Raw genomic sequence first — 17,633 nt, forward strand, 5'->3', positions numbered from 1 at the left:
GTCTATGCTAGCTACTGTCATTAATATTGTATCTCTTACCTTGGACCTACAAAGTGCACCAAGTGCACAATAGCTCTTTTTGGATACAAGCCTGGACAAACAGCTCATCAGCATTAATGCTCACACACACAAAATGGTGTGTTCCCAGTCGGGCTTCAGCAAAACGCTTTAATTGCAGCAGCAAAACCAAGGCCAGATTTCGGTCAACACGTTGCCAATTCACTATTATGGGACCTTGAGGCAAAATGGTATGACCCAAAGAGAAGTGAGGGATGCTGTATCGTATAAAACTCAATTCAGGAGTGTTTGGGAGTATTTAGGATATTGTCATCCCGAGAAAGCCTGTTTAGCTCTAGTGGACTAAGTTAGTCTTCCATTAATAGACAATCCTACGCTAGGATAAAGGACCTTGATGCGATGCTGTCTGACGCTTCCTGTGCTGCCTGCGGCTTCCTGCTATTTGCCAAAGAAAGCGCTGCATCATTAGCGACGGTGCACATGAATTAGTCATTTTCACACTGCATGTGGCCTTGCGCCGGCGATACGGTTACACAATTGTTAGGTTTTTGCTAAGATGAAGATAAGTCCACTTGTATTACAGAGCCTCAACTATATGTAGCCATATTGTACTAAGCAACCTGGACAAACCTTGTTTTTCCAACTTCAGACTCACTGGGAACTTGAGGTCCCATTGGACTCTTGCATGTGCTGGACTTGTGTAATGTGTAAGTAACGTCGTCTGATTGAAACAGGTCCATTCATTAGAATCTTATTAAAGATCATAATCAATACAATTAGAAATTGGGGGGGTGGTTTGGGTGGCAGTGTGTGTGGTGGGCTTTGCTGTGCCGACCCACCATTCTAATTACATTTGTTTTAAATTCACTTTGTGGCTCATTCAGCGTTTCGCGAGCTCATTTGCAGCCACAGCGCACCTTGGCCGTGATTGGTCGACATAAAAGGCGGAATTCTTATCACTGAGTTAATGACCCAGCAGTCTGTGGAGGTAACACGCAGAATGAAGATTTACTTTCCGACGCTTTGTGTCCATCTTGGCAACTTTCTGCTGACAAGAGATAAGCTTGAAACAAGGTTCTGCTACTAAGTGAGCAAATGAGGAACTGCTGTTTTTCAGTAGTCTTTCTTGAGTAAGGAAGAGCTACTTTTTAAGAGGAAAAACAGTAACGTGCTAAAAATGACTTATTGGACAAGCATGTTTTTTTTTCTGCAATTATTTTGCATCTGTCAATTTTTCCTATACATAAAAAAAGCTGGTCGTCAAGCGGGCGTCTGGTCATTTGTAAATCGTGGTCGGCTGCAACATCGGTGGTGGAATCTTCTCTCTCTTCAGTAAGCTGCTTATAGTCGGTTTGTTATCTGAGCACACACACACACACACACACACGCAACAAAAAGACATTTTGAAGACAGGTTAAACACTTCCAGGTTCTAGCTGTGGATATGTCATACCTATGTGGCTTCAACTGACATTTTAATATAATTATGTTGTCTTCAGGTTGGAAAAAAAGGGAGTCAAACGGGATCATTCAGGTCCAACTACCATAAACATTGGGGATGAGCGAGTACACCACTATCTGTAACTCGGAATGGGCGGTGCATAAACCGGAATTGGGGAGTGATTTACTCGAAATTGGTTGATTGATGATTGGGGCTGCACGGCGGATGAGTGGTTAGCGTGCAGACCTCTCAGCTAGGAGACCCCAGTTCAATTCCACCCTCGGCCATCTCTGTGTGGAGTTTGCATGTTCTCCCCGTGCATGCGTGGGTTTTCTCCGGGTACTCCGGTTTCCTCCCACATTCCAAAAACTAAGTTAAATCATTTCATTTGGATTTGTATGCATGTAAAACAATGTAATTTCTGCTATTCTGCACATAAAACTATTGTTATTGGTGAATATTTTTTGGCTTTCTGAGACAAATAAAGTGGATTTATTTTATATCTTATGGGAAAAATCAAAGTGTAACCTTCTGGAATAGATTAATGGCACTGATGTTTTTCTGTATATAATTAACCAGGACATCAGCCATGTTGTTTACTCTTTCTTTGTTTTGCTTTTTCCACTTTTATGACCTAAAAATGTTGTTAGAATGTTTCAGTTCATGAGATCTGCGTATTTGGAAGTGAGCCCTGAAGGAAGTTTGGGTATGGCTCTGAATACTCGGTTGCAGTCTCACTGTGACATCACAGTGAGCCGGATTCCCTGAGTAAACATGTGCCGTGGGTGTAATAAATTAAAACATACCGCTTTGAAAGACCAAGTAAATACAGCTGGAATAGGTGCAGATTGCGGAAGATCTAGAAAGCTTTCTGTGCAGGTTATTGTCTGTAGCTGCTCTATAGGAGTCCGCAACTCAATACAAAGGGCCGAAAATGAGCATATAGGTCCCCTTTAACCAAGGCCGCCAATTTTTTTAATCTTGAATGCAGCATAAGCGCTCATCTGCATACAGATGAGCTCAAAGACACAGATCCTGTACTTCATATAGAAATCATTACAAAGATCAGTCTTGGTCATCTATCAAGATGAAGTCAAAGTGCTGAACTCACTGACCAAGATTTATTTATTTTTTAGCTCAGTTATTATCAATATGATTGATATAGAAGCAATGACGTGTGTGAGTGGACTCACATGAATGTTTGGTTGCTTGTTTGATCCATGGATGCCGCAAAGCCTTCTCCGGCGTTAGTCGTTTTGTTGTGTCATATCTGATCAATGATACACAATCAGTTCATGGATGTTCTGCAGCCTGTCCAGTATGATCATTTTAGGTCAACCTACTCGAGGCAACAGCGAATGAAATCCAGAAACTTTGGATTTTTCGACTTCAATCTCATGGCCAGAGGGTTCTTTGGTTGGTTTTTGTCTTCCGCGTCCGAGCTCTCTGTATCACAAGTAATCAATCATGATAACGCTCTCGCACCCCAAGGTAAGGAGAAATAGTTTTTGCTCACCGATGCAGTAGTTTTTTTTGCTGGCTGCAGCCTGCAAGTCAATAGGAGGAAGACCGAGCACCTAGAGTAAACAGTTACAGTCATTAACCTAAAAACAAGAGAATTCAATTATTAGGATTTATTACCCTTGTTATGCAGTTAAAAATGTCCGCTTTGTTTTTGCCTTTAAAGAGAAATAATCCCCAGTCCAGCTCTGCCAGCGTGCAGCCGAGGCTCCACATGTCCGAGGCTGTGGTGCAACATTTGCCAACCAGACACTCCGGAGCCATGTAGGCTAGTGTCTGATTGATGGGCCGACCTGTGAGGGATGCAGAGATGTAAAGATATGTATTTCATATGTCGACATGTATAAGATGTCTCCATTACTGGGGTCACTGAGTCTCACCTCTTATGAAGATGCTCCCACCAAAGTCACTCACTGCTGCATTGTTTTCTTTGTCCAATAGGATGTTTTCCTGAAAGATCCATAGAACATTTCAGAAGTGTCTTTATTCTTAGGTTTTTCATATTTCAAATATATTTATGACATTTTTCTCTAAAAACTCATTTATCAACACCTGAAATAAGGTTGCTGCATGTTCGACAATTTTAGTCCCCCAAGGTTCTACCTTTGGACCCACTATATTTGCTATTTAGGATGATGTTTGATGAAAAAAATCAATGCAACATTTGGAAATACAGAATATACTGTAGTGCAGACCTCACAGCAAGGAAACCAGGGTTCAATTCCACCCTCGGCCATCTCTGTGTGAAGTTTGCATGTTCTCCCCGGGTTTTCTCCGGGTACTCCGGTTTCCTCCCACATTCCAAAAAAACATGCTAGGTTAATTGGCGACTCCAAATTGTCCATAGGTATGAATGTGAGTGTGAATGGTTGTTTGTCTATATGTGCCCTATGATTGGCTGGCGACCAGTCCAGGGTGTACCCCGCCTCTCGTGAGGAAAAGCGGTAGAAAATGCATGAATGAGTATATACTGTAAAACTTTTCCTTTCCTTTTTAACTTTTTTAACTTGTGCATGAGAAAGTGGAAACAACTACATGGTCATTTATCAACTGCAGGTAATCTAGCATGTTTCTAGCATGTCGTAGGTATGTACCAGTGGCAGCTACTGGTCATTCTTAAGGCTTACATTATAAATGTGTTTATTTATATGTAAATTATAATTCTAGATGTATATATGTAATTCTAATTCTTAACAATGGTATGAAAAACTTGCTCTGGTGGAGGTTTATACTTGGTAGATCGCTGAGTCACTCATTTCACTGTCAATCAAAAAGGGATTTTGGCCTCAGGCAGATCATCCAATCAGGCGCTGAACAGCTAATGGTCGGGACGAAGCCTAGCATTTATTCAGTGACCGCCCAGTTTCACGCAGTGGAACAACCCACTCTACACTTCCCCACTGAAGTCCATAGACGCACAGCAACCATTTGTGTAAAACAAAAGTGCACAGTGGTGCTGTGGGGATGAATGAGAATTTGTGTCACTTAGCCGTGAACATGATCCTTGAACATGTTCAAGGATCTGAGAAAGCCGTAGTAATAATTTTGCAGTATTTTTGAGATGGAAAGGTTTGGAAAGGTTTCTATAATACTTTACTCTATTTTTCTTTACTCTATTTTCATTCATTCTAGTATTTTGTATTTTATTAGTGTATTGTTTGTCCCTCGTGTGTTCTGCGTACAGTTTGAGTGACATGAATAGCACAGTTGATATTGAAAAGCTGATTTGTTCTCTTCACAAGAAAACCCTTGAGTCAGTCTTTAGCCAGTTTGGACTCGTAAAACTTCAAACTGTATTTCACTGTCTTATTTCAGGCCATAAACTTGCCTGCTCTATCAATATGGAGAGATCCGCACATATTCAGCCATTTTACTGAAGAACCATTTACGTCTTGCAGCCTTGTATTTTTTTTGGAAATGCTGAAGGCAAGGAAGGTTTTTTTTACTTTCAAACAAAAATAAGAATAATGGACAGTCTAATTGACTTACTGGCTTCAGGTCACCATGGATGAGCTGCACGTCTTTGAGCACTTTCAGACACTTGAGCACATCAATAGCGTATTTCCTGATGTCGGCCTCACAGAGTCGCCGCAGTTTGCTTTCTACTAAGGCTTTATGGAGGTCCTTTCTAACAGGAGATGACGGCAATGTTACTCGGACATCAATGAAGAGTAGACTTACTGAGTTGGCTTCGACTCACTCAAAAAGCTCAAAGGTGATGCAGAGATGGTTACGGAAGTAGAAATGCTCCTTCATGTGGACCATGTTGGCTTTGTTGGTCTTGTCTAGCCGCTGCAAGGTCTTTAGGTTGTCTAATTCCGTCTGTGCAAGCTTATGACCTCTGGAAATAGAAACATTCTCACTGCACTGCCAAAATAATGTATATTAGACACTAAAAGATTACTGCTGAATGAAAAGCAGGTATCACAGAACCAGACTTGATAGCCTGGCCAACAGGCTTTTATTGCAGGTCTGAATTATAATATTTTCCCGGGGCGACAAGGCTCAGGTGAAAGAGTGGTTGCCTCCCAACCGAATTGTGGGTCCCATTCTGCCTGCCTCCCGTGATCATGTCCAAATATCCTTGGGCAAGATACCGAAACCCCAGTTGCTCAGTGTCAAATTGAGTGCCCAGTTGCTCAGTGTCAAATTGCCTTGGAGGTGGGAAAGCGCTATACAAGTGAAAGTTCATTCATTCATTTTCTACCGCTTATCCAGAATTGATCCAGATTTTTAACAGATTTGTCCTTATACAGGCATGGGTCCACGTCATGGGAGTGCCATATTGTGGCGTACACAACTAAGTGAGGACCAGTCAGCCCTTTTTGATAGGAGCCGATCGTGAGATGAAGTCTCAACTAGCTTACCAACCCATTGGGCATTTCAGGAGGTCATTACTCAGTGGAAAAGGCTGACTCACCATTTCATCTTACAAACACTAAACTCATCACACAGCAACTAACACTCACATCACACATTAGAAATGTAGAAACGTATATCGATACGACTTTTTTTTTGTTTTGTCAATTTTCTTTTGTGAACAATGTTTTGTCACGTCCTACTTTTACAAATCTTAGCTGCTTCAAGTGAGCTTGCCTGTTGGTTTCTCTTTGGCTGCTTTAGTTTGGTGTTCCTTCCTTCAATAGAGGATAGAAAGCATCGAAAATGATGCTGAGGTGCTGCTAAAGTTAGCTAGTTAAAGCTCATTGCAGTGTCAATGAATGTCACTGCAGTGAATGCACTGCACAGAAGCAATGCCTTATGGGAAAACTATGTTTATTTTTAGTCATATCGGGGCATGTTTGCATATTTATTTATACACCTTTTGAGTATTAGGTTACTGTGTGATGAATTTAGTGCTGTTAGGAAATACACCCGAAATGGGCAATATTTAACTGGAAAAGGTTGAGGCTTAAATTGGTACATTCTTTTTGCACAGAAACAATGCCTTATGGGAAAACTGTTTTTTTTAATTGGGGCATGTTTGCATATATGTTTATACACCTTTTGAGTATTAAGTTACTGTGTGATGAATTTAGTGCTGTTAGGTAATACACCGGAAATGGGCACGATTTAACCGAAAAAGGTTGAGGCTTAAATTAGTACATTCTTTCAAGCCTGATGTGGATTTTTCTCAAAGTATTGCTACAGTGATGTCTTACTCGGTTGTGTTTCGAAAAACCTTGACAGCGACAGGAGCCATAGCCTTGTGGTCCTTGCATTTGAGCACCTTTCCTGCAAGTCCAGATCCCATCACCCCCAGCACCTCAAAGCGGTAGGCCAGATGGTCGCCAACTCTCTGCCGATGAAAATAAAATCTGCCATCAACTCAAAACAAATACAATACAAACAAATCTGCTAAGTGGGCTACTCACCACTTTGTAGAACCCTTTGGAGTCATCAAAGGACTCGCCGTCCTCCGACGTGACCTCTTTCGAGCGCCTGGGTTTCTTGGCCTTTTCTCCGACATACCACACTTGTCGGTACTCTCTGATTTCGTTCTGCTCGTACGCCGTCAGGCATCGCTTGCTGTCTCGGAGAACCGCTGTGCATCACAGAGAGTACAGTATCTGGATCATAGAAATCGCTCAAGGATTTTTTGATAGTTTTGATAGTATTGATAGAAAAACAACAGTTCTGTTTGGTTCTTACATTGAGGAGTCCTGCCCGGTGATTGGGAAGTGAGGATTCTGTTCTTGCAGCTTTTGTTTATCTGAACAAAGAATTGAAAATTCACTTTTTGGCAGTACCCAGCAGAGTGTGCAATTAAGATCCATCTCGTTTGCAGTATAATACCACCATTTAACGACTCTATTCACTTAACCACTTAATGTCCTATAGTCATAAAAAGATGGCAGTAACTACATTTCTAGTATCACGTGTGGTAAGCAAGTAGCTTTATCGACCCCGGCATGTGCTTATAAGTGTACTTAAGTGTACTAACCATAAAGACATTGTTTGTTTTAATTTAATAAATGACCCTGCGGTCAAAAACCTGCATTTTCCTTTCCAGTTTCTCCATTCGTTCATCCATTTTCCATGCCGCTTATCCTCATTAGGGTAGCAGGGTTGTGCTGGAGCCTATCCCAGCAAATTTCACCTGGCACACCCTGGACCGGCTGCCATCCAATTACGGGGCACAAATAAACATCACACTAAATCATTCACTCACATTCATACATTTGGACAATTTGGAGTCACCAATTAAGCTAGCATGTTTTTGGAATGTGCGAGGAAACCGGAGTACCCGGAGAAAACCTACGCATGCACAGGGAGAAAATACAAACTCCCCACAGTGATACCCAAGCGGAGATACCATCTTCCACTTTCTCATGCACTTCCAATCATTAAGAGTACTAAGTCAAAATGTTCATTTTTGCAATGCTATGCTAAGTACAAATTACTGGAGTGGCTGGTAAAGTTAGTGCTAGCATTGTCAATCATTTTCCCAGTAAATATTTTCCATGCTTCCAAGTGCCATGTTGACAAAACAGCATATTAAGGATGAAAGTGCATACCTGTTGAGCAGGCGTGGAGACTGTCTTCTGCTGAGTCATGTGGATTTGAGGGAACCCCAGTTTGGTTATTTTGTGCGGGTGGTTTGACGGCAGGGATGTTTGGCAATGATGGGTTGCCTGGGTGTTTTTGGTTGACTTGGTTGGCTCTTTGGGGACTCTAGCAGTGAGCGGGATCTGCAAGTTTTTATACAGAAATATTCATTTCATAAACAATACTGAGATTACATTTTAACATGACCTAAGAAAAGTAAAATAAAGGCGTCAAGGGAGTCCAGTTCGGGGGCCTGATGATGTCATCTCTGCTATTTGCATGGTCCTGGTGACCTCATTGGCTGTGACCTTTAGCGTTTACTGGGGAAGTTTGCACCGAGTCCAAGGCCATGGTTCTCAGTCGGAAAAGGGTGGATTGGTCCCTCCGGGTTGGGAATGAGGTCCTGCCCCTGGTGGATGGAGTTCAAGTATGTCAGGGTCTTGAGCGTGAGGTCGACGGGTTCATCGGCGCAGAGTCTGCACTAATGCGGTCGCTGGACTGGACCATCATGGTGAAGAGAGTGCTGAGCCGGAAGGCAAAGCTCTCAATTTACCGGTCGATCGGTGTTCCCACCCTCACCTCTGACCTTTAGCTTTGGGTTGGACTCACCCTAATAAATAGGGTGAGGAGCTTAGTCATCCGGGAGGGGCTCAGAGTAGAGCCACTCCTTCACATTGAGAGGTTCCGGCATCCAGTCTGGATGCCTCCCGGCCAACTCCCCGGTGAGGTGTTCCGGACAAGCCCAGCCGGGAAAATGTCTCACAGCTAGCCTGGGAACACCTTGGTGTCCTCCTGGTGGAACCCGGTGGAGTTTGGACTTCCCTTTTGATACTTCTGACCCTGCGACCCAGACCCAGATAAATGTAGGAAAATGGATGCATGGATGGACACTCCCATCTAGAAATGTCCCGATCCCAATTATATCGATTACATTCATGCAGTGTAAATGTTTAAATCTATCTTAGGGTTCACCAAAAAAGTTTTCATAGCTTATTTTAAGTCAATATGTTTGTTTTACCAGAACATCAACACAATGCTGGTTACCACAACTCATATTTTGTATTTCACAATGGATTTATTTCTAGTCTTCTCACATTATCAACTGAAAACCTAAATGGAAAGCAGGTTTATCCACCTGTGCTGGGCCCCTCCAGCCGCATCCGCTGCCCTCTGAAGCGCAGATTCAGCTGACTTCCCTCTTCTGTGTCCCCGGAGAGGATTGTGTGATATCAGTGTGCACAACGGCCATTTCAAGCGCGGCGCAAACACTCACACGTCACACTCGTTGCACGTCACACATCATCCATAGCCAGACGCAGCCCTGCAAACAATAAAAGTGCCTGCATGCTCCCCAAATCCATACTGAGGTAGTAGTCATAGCCATATTTTGCCCACACTTGCAAGTACAATGGTTTGGGAACGGGGCTTTTATAGCCGCTTCCTGACGAGGGATCACATGGTGAGCCTCCAACTAACCACACCCTGCCAGCCACAAAGTGCCACACCGGTGAGACATTTTTGCAGGGTGCATGTTCTCCCCGTGCATGCGTGGGTTTTCTCCGGGTACTCCGGTTTCCTCCCACATTCCAAAAACATGCTAGGTTAATTAGCGACTCCAAATTGTCCATAGGTATGAATGTGAGTGTGAATGGTTGTTTGTCTATATGTGCCCTGTGATTGGCTGGCGACCAGTCCAGGGTGTACCCCGCCTCTTGCCTAAGTGTGCTGGGATAGGCTCCATCATGAGGATAAGCGGTACCATAACTGTAATAACTACACAATCAAAGCCAGTTTAACTGTATTGGTGGTGTTCCCAAAACTAGTCAGTGTCTGATGTGACCACCATGTACTCCAAATACCGTGTACACCAATCCTAAGCATACCAAACAATCCTCAACGGTTGACATATCGGATGAGTATGCTGGCCATGGAAGTACTGGGATGTTCTAGAAGCTTCTAGGAATTATGTACAAATCCTTGCAACTTGGGGCTGTGCATTATTATCATGCTGCAAACATGACGTGATGCTTGTGGATGAATGACAACAACGGGTATCGGGCTCTCATCACAGTATTGCTGTGCATTGAAAATGCCATAAGCAAGCATATAAGTACATTTAACCTGCATACACCTAATATATCATAACAATATATCATAACAATCTTTCTATCTATCCAGCATGGTGATATGCCACACCTGTGAGGTGGAGGAATTATGAACAGTAACACATTTAAACAGACTTGGGAACAGGATATATATATATATATATATATATATATATATATATATATATATAAGAATGTGTCATATATATTATTCCATATTGATAACTATTCCTGGATGTTATGGGTGACCAGGTTCTACCCAAATAACAGCGTAGAGCTCTTAATGCAACATATTGTTAAATAATAACAACATATTGTTCAATTCATTCGTTTCTGCAACTCATGAAATGATTATTATGATTCATGTCAAGTGTTCTATGAGTACAGCATAACAATATGATGCTTATATGCATGTCTAGGGTACCGTTTTAAGGTAAACTAACCTTGGTTTGTTGCTCATTAGTTTGTCTATCACTATTAGGCCTGACTGTTGGCAGCATCTTCCCCGATGCTGCAGTCTCAAGTCCCAGGCGCCTCTTCTTAATGAGCGGACTTTGGTCCACAAAATTCATCATCGCTTTCTTTCTCCCACGACTTGATGACTTTATTTTTAAAGTCATTACTGACGCCGCCCTGCACTTTAATTTGTAACAAAGTCTCGCGGTGTCGTCATAATCCCATGAAATAGTTTCCAGCATTGATGACAAGTATTGGTTAAAAAAAATGTACTTTTTCGTGACGCGTTTTTTTTTTTTGTGGGCGTGGGGGTGGGAGTGAATTGATGATTCTGTGCAGATCGATGGTTTATCACGCTGTTGCTGTGGTAACCAGCCATTAATACTGGTGTAGTCTTTAAAGAAATATAACATGAGTAAAATATACGTTACCGTTCATTGGGATGTCATAGCAGGTGTTGACCACCCGAGGGCAGACCAGGGTTAAACACGGCAGTGAAAACTTTCAATAGAGTTCTTTGCCGGTCATGCAGTCGAAATATAGAGTTGAAGGAACATGGATTATGGCACTGATGTGTGATGGGGAGAGGCAATTGAGGCAATAACAAAATAAATGTGTTCATTCAACTGTGTTATAAATGTATTTTCTGTCATGATCCGCAAGATAGGAATTATCGCTTCCTGTCTTGTGCTCTTATTTTGAAAGGTAGTACTTCCTGTTGTGGGTGAAATTACAGTGGCTTTACCCCAGTTGAGTCGTGCCCAGCTGTTGGCAATTGCAATTAGTGGTGTTTAAAGGGCCAGCGTCACAGCACTGGTTCATTGATTGCTTTCTTCTTGGTTGTTCTATCAGCTGAACCATTGACTTACCTGTTGTTTCTGCCACTTGATTGTTTTTCACAGAGTCTTTTTCTTTGTCATTGTTTGTTAATTGTTTTTACCTATTTTTGTGACGAAACATTTGTTTGAATGGCGCTCCAGGATGAGACAAGGTCGCCTCCATCTTTGTGGTTCCGGCCAGACCATTTTTCAACTGCCTTCAAATTACCATTTTATACCTGCCTGTCCTGTACTCTTATTTTGGAATGCTGGAGAGGAAGTTCCAGCCGCTTTACCCCAGTGGACTTGTGTACAAATGTTTGCAATTGCAATTAGTGGTGTTTAAAGACCCAGCTTCCTTTGTTCTCTGGTGTCTGCATCTGGTTAGGATGCCTCCTAGACGCCTCTCCGGGGAGACCCAACTCCCAACTGGCCTGGGAATGCCTCAGGATCCACCAGGAGGAGCTGGACAAAGTGGCTGGGGAGAGGGAAGTCTGGGATTCTTGGGCAGCTGCACCGGCGACCCGACCTCAGACAAGTGGTAGTAGTTTGGCGGTTGAGTGGTTAGCGTGCAGACCTCATAGCTAGGAGACCCGAGTTCAATTCCACCCTCGGCCATCTCTGTGGAGTTTGCATGTTAGTTCTGTTGGTTAGTTTGAGTTTTTGTTCTTTCGGGTTTTTCCTGGTTTCGGAGTTGCCACAACTTTTGATCCTCATACTGATTTTGGCTTGTCCTTCCGGATGAATACCAATATCTATATGTGCCATGCAATTGGCTTGGCTGGAGACCAGTCCAGGGTGCACCCCGTCTCTTGCCCAAAGTCAGCTGGGATAGGCTCCAGCATACCCCCACAACCCTAGTGAGAATAAGCGACATAGAAAACGGATGGATGGATGCTCTTATGTTTAGTGGAACAGTAGTTGAGTTCGACTGCACTTCATCAATCCAAGCACTCATCTGGTTGCTAGGCAACACACATTTTCCACAACTTGCAGCTGGAAGCAGAAGAATAAGAGGTGAAAGAGAATTTAGGGCCGTGAAAAATAAGCCGCGGTTGGTTTGACTGGCCAACCAATGAAGATGTACGATGTACAGCTTGTTGGCAGCAGCCGTGGGTTCAGAGAGGAGAAGACACGCCGCTTTAGTTTCTCTCGTCTCTTTCTTGGCTGCTGTCATGTGAAATGATGAGCCACAACATGGCAACTAGTTAATCTGCTGGAACGACGGACGCTTCTCTGTTGATTTCATTTTTGCTTGATGTGCTCGCTCTGATCACAACTCATCAGCATCCAAAAACGATACTTGCATTAATTTACACTCGAGAAGCATACCTTTCTCTTCTCTTTCTCTGTTGGATTACTAGCAAAAGTCGGCCTCCATTTGGACGTAATGATCACCACATTATCCATGTAATGAGATGATTCTCTTCAGGAGAGCATGCAGCATCTGTGAAGAGGAAGCGGTGTCACAGTTGACCGGGGGTCGGTGTAATTAGTTGGCAATTCTAGCTGTGATGTATCCATTATACGCAGTACAAGCATCCATATCAATGTTGCTTTATCAGTCATCAATTAGAAGCCCCAAGAGTCATTGTGGTCAAGGACACTCAAGGACAAAATGGTCTCTGGCGGTCCTTATCCTCACCCCCTCTTGCAATGAATCAATGTAATTCTATCATGATCTTTCAAAACCGTATCTCCATAGGAAACAATGTAAAGTGAATTAATGCGTTCCAAAGTCAAACTGTGGACAAACCTATATTATCTGCATCTGTTATACAATGAAAAAGTGTAAAAAAACAAGTTAAATGGGACGTATTATGCATTTTCCACTTTTCTGACCTATAAATGTAGTTAGAATGTTGTATTCCCGTGTTAAATGATGCCAAAGTTTCAGATAATTAAGTTTGAACATTTGGAAGTGAGCCCTGAAAGAAGTTTGGCATGGCTCAAAACGCTCGATTTCAAGAGGCGTGGTAAAACTGTCCCTTTGTGATGTCACAGAGGGGCGAACATCCTTATATGGTTCATAGATAGGAAGCACTTTGGGCATGTCTACAATCACAGCAGAGAGGGCATACCTGGAGGCATAGATCAAAACAGACATGAAGCACAAATGAAAGAATATACATTTGGAATAGGTGCAGATTCTGGAAGATCTAGAAAGTTTTCTGTGCGGGTTATTGTGTGTAGCTGCTCACAGCTGTATTGAGACCACATCTCAATACAAAGGGTTGAAAAATGAGCATAATAGGTCCGCTTTAAGGATGTGAACTGCAGTGTGCAGAACGAGTCAACAAAAACTCATCAAAAATCAAGAGGATTTTTGGTAATAATAATTTCCAAAAATTTTGAAATTATGACTTCTGAGTCCAGCTTGTCCCTCTGACTGGGTTCATAACATTTCAACAAACAATAATCCAAAACGTTCAAAGAAATTAGTTTGAAAGTGGTTGAGTTCTGGGCTGCACGGCGGTCGTGTGGTTAGCGCGCAGACCTCACAGCTAGATGACCTGAGTTCAATTCCACGTTTGGCCATCTCTATGTTGGGTTTTCTCCGGGTACTCCGGTTTCCTCCCACATTCCAAAAACATGCTAGGTTAATTAGCGACTCCCAAATTGTCCATAGGTATGAATGTGAGTGTGAATGGTTGTTTGTCTATATGTTATGTATGATTGGCTGGCAACCAGTCCAAGGTGTACCCCGCCTTTTGCTTGAAGACAGCTGGGATAGGCTCCACCACCCTTGCCACCCTTGTGAGCATAAGCGGTAGAAAATGAATGAATGAATGGTTGAGTTCTGTCAAAAAAGGCAACCAATTTGAGCTTCAGCCAACACAAGCATATTTCTACTTGGCTTCCAAAATCAATAGGATTCATTGACTTTGGGTTTAAGAAATCGAACTGTTCCAAGATGGACAAAAGAACAGCTAATCTGACCACCAGCCACTCCAAGCACCTTTAACAGATTACATCCAAAAATCAGGGTTTTTTATTTTACATCCAACAGTGATCCAAAATGTTAGTTATTAATCTGAAAGTTGAGCACGAACTGGATGGGCTGCATGTCTTCAATCTCAAGAGTTCTTGGAGACTAACATTTGAAAGTTGCACTTTTTAAATTGTGCGATTGTTTGTGTGCTTTGTGACAAACGACGTACGTACAACATCCTCACAAACTCAATCAAGCTCTCCATTTCCGGTTCCTTTCACTAACATTCACACTGAAAATCGTTATTCACGGTGGCAAAAACAACAGAACGGACCAAATATGCGAGCGAGGATTCCAATTTGCGATATTCTTCTCTTATCGGTTTTGGTAATTCGTCCCTCTGCTGCAGGTTTGTGAACAGGATGTGCGCACAGATGGGCCGCCACTTCGAACTAGTGACTGATGTGTTAGACAAAGTGTGAAGTAATATTGCTCGGCCAGCCTGCTAATTCCTCACACATACACAAAGGGGAGGAGTTCTGCAAAGAACAAAGAGATAAAAGTTTCTATTTTGCTTTGTTGCCCTAAACAAAACAAACCACTATCAGTATCTTGTATAGAGTCCTCATTTCATTGCCGTTTTTTGGATAGAGGTTTTTAGTTTCTTAAATCCAACTAACAGTCCTAAACTCACTTTATGGTTCTCAGGAAGCAAGATGGAAGAATCCCCCGCATCCCCGATGAAGTAAAGCGCTCACTCCAACATTCCGGTGGACTTTTTCCTCTTCCCTTGATCTCACAGGTATGTTCTTCTTTCTTGGATTACTGATTTGTTTATTTCAAGTGAACATCCAATTATTGTGTTTAGGACAAATCTGTTTTTACAAATGAACTGTTCCCACTTTGTTAGGCATTGCATCATGCAACGCTTTTGTGTTTGTTTTCCTTTATTTCCTGTTCTTGGTTGTGAAGTGCTCTGGTTAGCTTATTATTAAAAACCTTTTCATCATAATACACAGACGTAATGGAGTATCTGGAGTTTTGTTTGCTTGACTTTGACTATGTTCTTGCCAACAACTCTCCCTACCATTTTGCTGCTGTGTGGACCAAACCAGACCAGTTCCCTTAAGCTGCAGAGGAAACACTAATTGTGACTGGCATATTTGAGGAGCGCTCCAAGTATTTTGCCAAGCAACAAGTGACAAGAATAATAATAGCAATTCTCTTGATCGGCAGTACGTGACTGCAAGTACATGTTAGTTTCATGATGTTTTATAATGAGTCAGAATGACATCCTGTTTGTTTGCTTTAGTGTAGCGCCCTTGAGTTATAATATTGGGAAAAACAGTACATAGTCAGTAGGCTCATAGTTTTTCCTGGTCTGTGCATGTTAGTTTTTTGTTGTTGTTGTTATAAAATATAACTAATTGATGTGATGAATGTAGATGGATGAAGCCAGATGGTTGCAATAGAGCACTTTTCACACGGTGGATGTGATGAATGACAAACACTGCACTGTCGATGCCAGACACCCGTTTATGAGACAAAAAAAAAAAAACAACTCTTAACATTGTTGACTACCAAAGGAGGGTTTCAACATATTGAGCCATTCATTCATCTTCATCCTCATGAGGGGTGCGGGGGTGCTGGAGCCTATCCCAGCTGTCTTCAGGCGAGAGGCGGGGTACACCCTGGACTGGTCGCCAGCCAATCACAGGGCACTGTGTGGAACATGCAAACTCCACATAGAGATGGCCGAGGGTGGAATTGAACCCTGGTCTCCTAGCTGCGAGGTCTGCGTGCTAACCACCCATTTCTATTTTGTAGAAAATAATCTGATGTTTAGCACGGTTAAGGAAGTCCGCATAATAGTTGTATCCTCCGTGCTGGAGCCTATCCCAGCTGTCTTCGGGCGAGAGGCGGGGTACACCCTGGACTGGTGGCCAGCCAATCACAGGGCACATATAGACAAACAACCATTCACACTCACATTCATACCTATGGACAATTTGGAGTCGCCAATTAACCTAGCATGTTTTTGGAATGTGGGAGGAAACCGGAGTACCCGGAAAAAAACCCACGCATGCACCTGGGAGAACATGCAATTGAAGGTGGAATTGAACTCGGGTCTCCTAATTGTGAGGTCTGCGCGCTAACCACTCAACCGCCGTGCATCCTACTAAGAAGCATGAAGTTGTAATATTAAGGACTCAAAAGGTAATATAAGAAACAAACAAAACAAAGAATAAAGTAGCAATTACACATCCACGTGAAGAACATGCAAACTCCACACAGAAATAGCCGAGGGTGCGATTGAACTCTGAGCTGTGAGGTCTGCGCGCTAACCACTCGACGGCCGTGCATCCGCACATTCTCCTTGTATTAAAACATAATGTATTATATTTTTCTATATATGAGGCTGCTTGGCATGTATGCAGCATAAGATGGGTATAATTTGCTTTTCTCAGCAGGCGAATCAGTGCTGCTGACTTTCATCCATCAGTCTGGAAATAACACTAAAATATTGCATTAATTATATGCGTGTCAGTGCTCACAAAGAAAAATACTTAAAAAAAAAAAAGACTTAGTTTTAGCCCCAATCCAGACTTTTGGGGTGAGTCATCCCTGGCCAGCCTACTTTCATGTGCGCCTTTATCCGCCTCATCAGCTGCTATCCTGGAGCGATTGCATCCGGGTGAAAGGTGCAGCGAATGCCCAATCCCCTCCCCGCCTCGCCCCTGCCATCCCATCCTATCCCAGCTCCTGTAACTGTGCTTGGCAGGCGCCTGTAGTGCGGCAGTAAGTTCCTCTCTAATTCATAGTATAGGAAGCCTATTACTTCTGTCATGCTGTAAATACAATTTGCAAGCAACGCAGTGGTTGCATAAATATAACCAGTATATGGCGCTGCTGGGAACTGATTTACATATACATACATTATGTTTTATAAACTCCTGTTCCCTGTTTTTATATTGACTTATGCACTGACTCTATAAATTATTATGTATGAGGATAAACAGTCATGCCGATGCAGTATATGTCATGTCATTAAAATGCATTTTGTTATGAGGGAAGTGACGTGTGCTATAAGGAAGCATGCATACAATACATGGATAGACACAGACACAGACACAGACGCAAATGCAGTTTTGCAAAATTGCCTATATTTTTTTTTTTATTTTGCTCCCACTAACATTTGGTCTCTACTTGCGAGCACAGCAGACTTCAGAGCCTTTACTTCAGGGGTAGACAAACTACGGCCCGGGGGCCACATGCGGCCCACCATGCGTTTGA

At 42.6% G+C, this 17,633-nt stretch overlaps 2 protein-coding genes across 9 annotated transcripts in view; one reads left to right on the plus strand and one right to left on the minus strand.

Annotated features, from left to right (window-relative positions):
- The window catches only part of rap1gapb (RAP1 GTPase activating protein b), an 87,087-nt gene that overhangs the window by 35,500 nt on the left and 33,954 nt on the right, over positions 1-17,633 (plus strand). For 5 of the 6 annotated variants that reach the window (XM_058055946.2, XM_058055950.2, XM_058055941.2 and 2 more), the window contains one exon: positions 15,048-15,141. Coding sequence is in view for 1 of the 6 variants with exons in the window: in XM_058055941.2 (XP_057911924.2) it covers positions 15,048-15,141 (94 nt within the window). In the remaining 5 variants the exon portion in view is untranslated. Of the gene's footprint in view, positions 1-15,047; positions 15,142-17,633 lie in introns of those variants that run through there. The other variant, XM_058055954.2, reaches the window with a different exon arrangement.
- LOC131106660 (dual specificity tyrosine-phosphorylation-regulated kinase 4-like) lies at positions 1,242-10,801 on the minus strand. 3 transcript variants are annotated; one of them, XM_058055960.2, is made up of 13 exons: positions 10,577-10,798; positions 7,998-8,171; positions 7,132-7,192; positions 6,855-7,024; positions 6,642-6,778; positions 5,180-5,320; positions 4,969-5,107; positions 3,360-3,429; positions 3,100-3,272; positions 2,975-3,035; positions 2,802-2,904; positions 2,652-2,728; positions 1,242-1,377 (listed from the first exon to the last, which is right to left on the minus strand). In XM_058055960.2, exons 1-13 carry the CDS (start codon positions 10,751-10,753, stop codon positions 1,295-1,297), a joined length of 1,566 nt encoding a protein of 521 aa, XP_057911943.2. In that variant the 5' UTR covers positions 10,754-10,798; the 3' UTR covers positions 1,242-1,294. The 3 variants fall into 3 exon arrangements, with proteins under 3 accessions (XP_057911943.2, XP_078654785.1, XP_078654784.1); XM_078798659.1 differs by lacking the exon at positions 10,577-10,798 and adding an exon at positions 9,143-9,231; XM_078798658.1 differs by lacking the exon at positions 7,998-8,171 and having other exon boundaries at positions 10,577-10,801.

Source organism: Doryrhamphus excisus, linkage group LG18 (genome assembly GCF_037039965.1).
Source record: "Doryrhamphus excisus strain RoL-2023G ecotype Guam linkage group LG18, RoL_Dexc_Guam_v1.1, whole genome shotgun sequence".
Lineage (NCBI taxonomy): Eukaryota > Metazoa > Chordata > Actinopteri > Syngnathiformes > Syngnathidae > Doryrhamphus > Doryrhamphus excisus.

Coding starts and splice junctions, on each gene's coding strand:
- LOC131106660 (XM_058055960.2), bottom strand. CDS start 10,753: ATGACTTTAAAAATAAAGTCATCAAGTCGTGGGAGAAAGAAAGCGATG. Junction 8,172..10,576: donor CTAATGAGCAACAAACCAAG/GTTAGTTTACCT, acceptor AAAAACTTGCAG/ATCCCGCTCACTGCTAGAGT. Junction 6,779..6,854: donor CCAAAGGGTTCTACAAAGTG/GTGAGTAGCCCA, acceptor TTTCATCGGCAG/AGAGTTGGCGACCATCTGGC.